Source organism: Myotis lucifugus, unplaced genomic scaffold (genome assembly GCF_000147115.1).
Source record: "Myotis lucifugus unplaced genomic scaffold, Myoluc2.0 scaffold_105, whole genome shotgun sequence".
Lineage (NCBI taxonomy): Eukaryota > Metazoa > Chordata > Mammalia > Chiroptera > Vespertilionidae > Myotis > Myotis lucifugus.
The window spans coordinates 4,278,746-4,286,425 of NW_005871153.1; the positions used below are offsets into that span (position 1 = coordinate 4,278,746).

Below are 7,680 nucleotides of genomic sequence, written 5' to 3' on the forward strand. Positions count from 1 at the left end.
GCATCTATGAATGTCTTACCAGAGTTGTTTTCCTACCTTCAATGACAGCCCACTCCAGCCCTCCTTGATATAACCACCTGAGTACTCTCTACTATTCAACTCTCCTCACTTCATCCTTTTCTCAAGTCTTTCAATGGCTCCCCATTACCTGCAGGCATGAGTTCACACTCCTGAGCTAGGTGAAATATGTCCTTTGCTATTTGACTCCAAACTAATTTCTAAATATTACCTCTGGTTATTCCATGCCATTCATTTTATATTTATACTGCCACAGAAACTAGTCATTATTTTGAAAACCATTCTCCTTTGTCTTTGTTTATTTGGTTTCCTGTGCTTGAAATACCCTCCTCCAATATTTTATCTTGGTCCTTTTCCTCCTTCAGGACTCAACCCAATTATCTTTTTCAAATAAATAAATATTGATGCTGAGCCCATATTGTGTCAGGCACTGTGCTAGGAGCTGGGAAGGGAGTTGAATACAACAAGTTCTTGAACATTCACCTTCCAGGAGGGAGGAAGTCTTGAAAGAAAACAAGTGGTCTATTGTGGCATCAAAAGAGGCCAGAAGACTAATATTGGCACTCAGACAAGGATTCCCAGAGTAAGTAGTCACCAATCTGAGTTTTGAAGGATGAAGAAGAGTTTACCAGATAGATAAGGGAGGAAGCATTTCAGGCAGAGGGAACAGCAGTGACATTGAACATAGTATATTGGGGACCTGATAGCCTGGTACTTCAGGAGTCTAAGCTTCATAGAAGGATGGAGGCAGGGCAAAGCCACACTGCCCTGTTTGGGTTCCCTTTCCTCCCATTCCCCACAGCCTGCTGTTCACACCCAAGGGAGGCAACTTCTCCTCTTGATCTTCGCTGTTCATTTGTGTATTGGTTCCCACCCTGGCCCATAGGAGTTCCTGAGAAGCAGGGACCAAGAATTATTCATCTCGGCAACATCAAAATCTCGTATTACTACTACAGCACCTAGACATGTGCACATAGTAGGCATTCAAAATTTTTGCTCAATAAACAAAAGCAGGTCCATCTAGTTATTCCTTTATGAGAAATAATCATAAACTTGAAAGTAGAATAGCTCCCTTATTGAATCCTTACCATGTCCTTACCAGGAACGATGTTAAGAGTTTTTCAAACATTATTTCTTTAATTGTCACAGAAACTGAATAAGGCATGTGTTCTTATCCCCATTTTATAGGTGAAGAAAGCAAAGCACACAGAGGATAGTAACTTGGCCAAACTCACATAATTACTTAAATGTTGAAGCAAGAATTTTGACATCATGACCTCGCTCTTTTTTTTTTAATCCTCACCCAATATATGTTTTTGTTGATTTGAGAGAGAAAGGAAGGGAGAGAGTGAGAGAAACATCAATGTGAGAGAAAAACATCAGCACCAACCCCAGAACATTTTGGTGCATGGGATAACATTCTAACCAACGGAGCTACCTGGCCAGGGCATGACCTGTGCTCTTAATTAACCATTCCACTGCCTCAGCTATGGAATAGTGAGGACTTGGAATAGGAAAATGTCCCCATTTTTCTGGAGATGGCTCTTCCAACTCACAGACTCCTTCCACAGACCTCAAAGAACACTCATTTTCTGCATCACATGCACTTACTCTCCATGCATATGTGGATGACCCTGAAAATACTGAGAAGATATATGGCAAAGGGGATAACAGAACAGGCTGTATAGAGGTCTGCTGCCAGGGTTCAAATCCAGTTCTTCATTTATTAGCATCTCTGCACCTCTGTCTTCTCAGGTATAAAATGGGAAATAATAATAATCTCAAAAGGTTATTGAACAGAACAAATTAAGTAATACCTGTAAAGAGTTCAGCATAGTACCTGACTTACACTAACAGCATTTGACTGTTTGCTAGCATTATAATTATTACCTTCAAATCCAATTTGGTAACACAGATCCATATTTACTTCTCTCAGTGAGGTAGCACGTGAAAACACTTACTCCTGTGCTCAGAATCACTTTAAGATCCATGGACTTCACTTAGATTTTCATTTAGGTTCTCTCTCTCTTTCTCTCTCTCTCTCTCTCTCTCTCTCTCTCTCTCTCTCTCTCTCTCTCACACACACACACACACACACACACACACACACACACACACACAACAAAACTCATACAATAAATTTAATTTGGATTTACAACAAAATTGCTTCTCTTTCAAATAAAAAAGGATCTATATTAACTTGGCATCCTCTCTTACCAGCTACTAACAAGAATCAAACTTTCAGAGACATTCCATTAGCTGGGTGTCCCAAATCCCAAAAGTGTGTGCAAAGAAGAGTGAACATGAAGGGTCAGTTCATCTTACCTATGTATTTTCGAAAGGTAACTACGCCAACATCAAAATCTCGTATTACTTCCACTTCAAAATCATCACTGGACAGGCCACTTATGTTCTCCACCAACAAGGTTAGCGTAATGTCAGTCACATTTGCTTTGAGATTTTCAAATGCAACCAAAGAGGGAATATTTTCACATTGCTTTGGGATATCTTCCATTTTTTCTGATCTTTTGTTGAGAGAAATTTGTGTATCTTCTGATGCATCTGATTTTAGGGATACAAAGAAGGTCAAGATGTTATATTTATCTACCATGTTTTCAGCAAAGCAAATTATCATAAGACAATGCCCTCTTTCCTTCCCAACCTCTTAGCTAACTCAAATAAAATCAGATCTTAGAGGGCTTTTAGCTTAAATGAATTGTGATGGTGATGTTCAATTTTATTACACCTTTTTCTGCTGACATATACTTCTATCACAGCACCATAGTATAATTATTGAATTCAGTTTCTCAAAGGTAAGGAACATGTTTATGCATCCTGGTATTGCTAGCACATGGTATATACTTGAGGCTCAATGAATATCTGTTGAATTGGAGATTTAGTGCTTGGACCACTGGAGAAAAGCAAGAATATCTGATGATGCCAAACATGAGAATGATCTAACACTTTATGCTATGAAAAGCAGTACTTCCCATCATTGAAGAGAAAAAAAAGATGCATGTACTGAATGACCAGGGGATACACAGAGATGGTAAAATGGCCTAGAGGCTATATGTGTACATCAAACTCAGTGAATAGCAATCACTCCAGCCAGCTTGTTCCTCCCCATTGTTGACCATAAGTGAGTCACACATATGCATAAGGTCAGTCTTACTCTATGCTTAACCCAGTGCAGTGAAGCATGATGGGTATAATAGTATCTTTAGACAATCTTTGCACAAATATACAGTTGGAGCCCTTGGTATGTTAAAGGTACTGGATATGTGGAGAGGGTACATACAAAAAAACATTGGATAAGGAACTTATTTTCTAATGGAGGTATTGAAGAAAAATAAGAAAAGAAACTGACATTTGTAAATGTTTATTATGGCAGAGTAAAATGTCATGTGCTTATCAAATCCATTTTGTTTTCTTTCTGGGAAATATTGCCCAGACTTCCTACAATTAAGTTCCTATAGTAAAGTTCGTGTGGCTAATGGAATATGGGAAGAAGGGGTGAATTCCACTTCTAAGCATGACCTATGCGTGTCTCCTTCATATGGATCTCCATTCTCTCTTGCTGTGACCTTGCAGGCCATGTATCAATGGGTCCTGGATTCCCAAATGATTGCATAAAGCAGTCTAGACTCCACCCACCACCCTAGCTGCCAACTACACTGCACTGTGATCTGGGGACTTGTTTGTTACAGCAGTTAGATCACCCCAACAAATACACACACACACACACACACACACACACACACACACACACATTTATGCCAAATAAAAAATAGCTTGAGGATTCAACAGCAACATAAACTAGCATTCAATGAGTCATGAATGACAAATCAGGATGAGTCCTGGGCTGGAGGTGAGGCCCTGTGAGTTCAACCCCTGACTCTGCCACTCTTTAGCCATGTGACCTTGTGCACATCGCTTAATTTAAAAATGAGAGTATTGGACTGAGTGAATGATAAGTGCCTTGCTAGCAATACAGTTTTATCACCCCATTATTAGAAGCTTCATCACAAGAGAGGCATTTCCATTTAAAGAGCACCAACAATTAAGGCAGGATTCCAAGAAAAAGGGATTGGCTGGCTTGGAAAGGGTTTAGAGAAGAGGAGGAATCTGAGTAGAGTTTGAAGGGTCTATTGAATTTAGGTAGAGAAAAGTTGGGTAGAGAGTACTGTGAGCAACAGAATACAGGCAGAGTATCGGGTTGTGCCAAACTATTTAGGAAATGGTGATCTGACCAAAAAAGCTCAAGGAGCTCTCATGTACAGAGATGTAAGAAATGAGGCCAGAAAAGTCAGCTTCATCCAGAATGGGGTCTGGACTTTATCTTGCAGTTGGTGGTAAGGTGAGACAGGGAAGGTTTCTATGAAAAAGATGACCAGATATCCAGCAATACAAAAGACTGGTTAGATTTAAGGAGAAGGACATCTGGTACAGAGAGACCAAGCAGGGTATTCTGCCATGCTGGATTTGTAAAGTGATAATGGGGTTCTGGTGTGAGGGAGGAACGAATGAGACCAACATATGTGAAAGCTTAAAGAAAAGAAAATTTCTAGTAGGTGATGGGCAAACTGGTTATGCACTTGAAGAGAAATAAAAAAGACAGAAGTTCTGACAATGGACCAAGAGCCCTGACAATGACCCCAAGCTCTCATCCCAGTACCATTTTCAAAAAGAGAAAATTGCAAAAATCTAAACATGTTCTCACGACAATGTTTGGAGGCAGATGACACACGTGGCTTCAGACACATTGGCGCTAACATATTTTTCAACAGGAAGGTCAGACACAGCTCTGGGATTTAGAAGACCGTCCAGGCTTGAAATATAGACTTGGAATAAACGGAATTTGCTGACCACAAGTGACCAGTATTTCTCTGCTCTTACTCGTCTCTCTTCTAGTTCTTCCACTTGCTGGTTTCCACCTTTGAGCTCCAACCCAGCTCAGTGTGGCCTGAAACTGGACACTGGCTTAGTGCTCATACCCCCTGATGTTGGTGTGTGCCTTTCCCTGCTCTGTCACTGCCTGTCAATCTTTAACCTGAAGCTGTGGGTTTCAGGCATGCCTAGTACCTTCATGGTTCTGTGTCCTCTGCTTTCCTCATCCCTTAGATATAGGACTACTAGGCAACCACCCTCCATCCTCATTTTGATCACCATTCTAATGAGTTACTAGATTTCTGACAATGGACCAAGAGCCCTGACAATGACCCCAAGCTCTCATCCCAGTACCATTTTCAAAAAGAGAAAATTGCAAAAATCTAAACATGTTCTCAAGACAATTTCTAATTTAGAAGAAAATATTTACACATTTTTTTTTGGAATTTTCTTTTCCCTAAGATCTGGATATGTATCACTTTATCTCTCTTGCTCAGCCATTCAACACATTTCACTCTTTCGTCCCCTTTATAACACCATGCTTAGCCCAGAAAAGTGGGGTAGAGAGTACTGGCTTCTTTAGTAAATGTCAGGTGCTAAGGCTAACACCAGACACTAGTTAAGCAACAGACTCCACAACAGCCACTAGGTGTCGGGCTCTATCTTACAGCAGATGGAGGAGAGGAGCTGCTGCTGCTCTGGAGGGTTGCACCCCATCCTGCACCCAGCACTCAAGCTTTCATCCACAGAGGACACACACCTTCCTGTAGTGACTCCTGAGGACAGCACTTCCCACACCCAGTGCTCAGAAACTGACTTAGCCACACACAGCACCCACTGATATGTCTTGCTTCTCGATGGCAGCTTGGGCACAAGTGGGCTCTAAAGTTCAGTTCATGCCCTGGCCGGTTTGGCTCAGTGGGTGGAGCATTGGCCTGAGGACTGAGGGGTCCCAGGTTCGATTCTGGTCGGGGGCATGTGCCTTGGTTGCGGGCGTATTCCCAGTGGGGGATGCGCAAGAGGCAGCTGATTGGTTTCTCTCTCATCGATGTTTCTAACTTTCTGTCCTTCTCCCTTCCTCTCTGTAAAAAATCAATAAAATATATTTAAAAAAAAATAAAGTTCAGTTCATCACCTTCCTCCAGGCCCTCTTAGCCCTCCGCTCAGTTGCAAGGTGTCTCCCAGTCCCCCCAGAGAGAGCAGTTTCCATCCTTCTGACCTGAGCCTTTAGAGCTCAAGTGGCTGCCCCAGTGTTCACCCTCTAAACAGCTGGATGAGAGTATAATGAGAATGAGCCCAAGGCACCGCCAAGTTGAGAAAAACCTGCCTTGTGAAGTAAAGAAGATAAGGATGAGGTATGTCTACAAGTGCCATCTTTAATCAAAACAAAACTGCCTCGTGAAGGCCAGTCATCTCAATTGAGACCGTACCTGGTTCTTTGGCATGTTCTTTGGCCTTGGATTCCTGAAATTCAAACAATAAAGTAGCATTAATAAATTGCCAATAATGCAAATTTCTTTCCATTAAGAAAATGTTTCTGAGACCAGCCTGGAGATATAACGTCAGCAGTCACAATAGTGAAAAAATACAGCAATAATGCTTTTGAATGACCCCCTTTATGTAGGCACCTCCAGTTACTCAGAACAAAAATCACTGGCAAAAATTAGTCACAAATAACAGAAACCCCAGTGATTACCAAGTGTCTGAGGCATGGGGTAAGATCTGCATCTTTTCCCCATTTAACATTTATTGAGTCTTTCCCATGAACACTGTACCATTTGCTTTACACAGGTTGTCTCATCCAACCCTCACAACAATCCAACAAACCAACAAGGTAAATATACTATTACTATACCATTTTAGGAATACTTAGTACATGCAGTATGGACCGCTATCTCCTCAAAACAATGTAAAAGTAAAACTAATACAGCCAGTTCCAGGTTAAGAGCAACACAAAATTTTATATCATAAACCATCCTTACTATAACCTCCAAATCTTGACTTTTCTGAAAGTGTTTAAAAGCAAACAAAATGTGCCTCCTCCTTCATTATTCCATAGCTGTCCCACCACATCTGTAAGTAGCATTTCTCACTGCAGTTTGATTTATATTTTTTGTTCCACTAAGTCAGTGGTCGGCAAACTGTGGCTTGCGTGCCACATGCGGCTATTTGGACCCTTGAGTGTGGCTCTTTCTAAGCCTTAGGAGTACCCTAATTAAGTTAATAACAATGTACCTACCTATATAGTTTAAGTTTAAAAAATTTGGCTCTCAAAAGAAATTTCAATCATTGTACTGTTGATATTTGGCTCTGTTGACTAATGAGTTTGCCGACCACTGCACTAGGTGTTCCTCATTGTGCTTCCCATCCCACACACCTTGGGAGAACACCCTACTTCCTGGCTACTTGCTCCTTTACTTACCTTTGCTGGAATTTTCTCCTTAGAGGCATCATGGACTTCATTTGGGTCTGGAGGCAACTTGACTGTTAACTTAAATGTTCCTTTTCCCGGCAATGCTAACTCATGGTTCTCTCTCTCTAGAACGTTCTGCCGCACTGAAATATCAAAAAAGAAGGGAGGAGAAGGAGAACCATCAAGCAATCTTTATTCACAAAATTATTCCGTATTTCCAAAGACTTTGTCATCATCAATCAATTACTCAGTCATTTCCCGAAGAGAGACCTTACGTGGAAAAAAAAAAGGAAAAGTTTCTCAAGCAGACATGGATTTGAATTCTATCTTTAAACTTATTTTTTTAACGTTAAGTATTTCCA

At 40.9% G+C, this 7,680-nt stretch overlaps 1 protein-coding gene across 2 annotated transcripts in view; it reads right to left on the reverse strand.

The window, feature by feature from the left end:
- LOC102426509 (poly [ADP-ribose] polymerase 14-like) overlaps positions 1-7,456 on the reverse strand; it is a 66,766-nt gene extending 59,310 nt beyond the window's left edge. Inside the window, exons 1-3 of one of the 2 annotated variants that reach the window (XM_023757357.1) lie at positions 7,329-7,456; positions 6,336-6,371; positions 2,344-2,580 (exon numbers count right to left, since the gene is read on the reverse strand). In XM_023757357.1, coding sequence (XP_023613125.1) covers positions 2,344-2,580; positions 6,336-6,371; positions 7,329-7,368 — 313 coding nt within the window. In that variant the 5' untranslated portion in view covers positions 7,369-7,456. Of the gene's footprint in view, positions 1-2,343; positions 2,581-6,335; positions 6,372-7,327 lie in introns of both variants that reach the window. The other variant, XM_023757356.1, reaches the window with a different exon arrangement.
- Between the last annotated feature and the right edge of the window lie 224 nt (positions 7,457-7,680).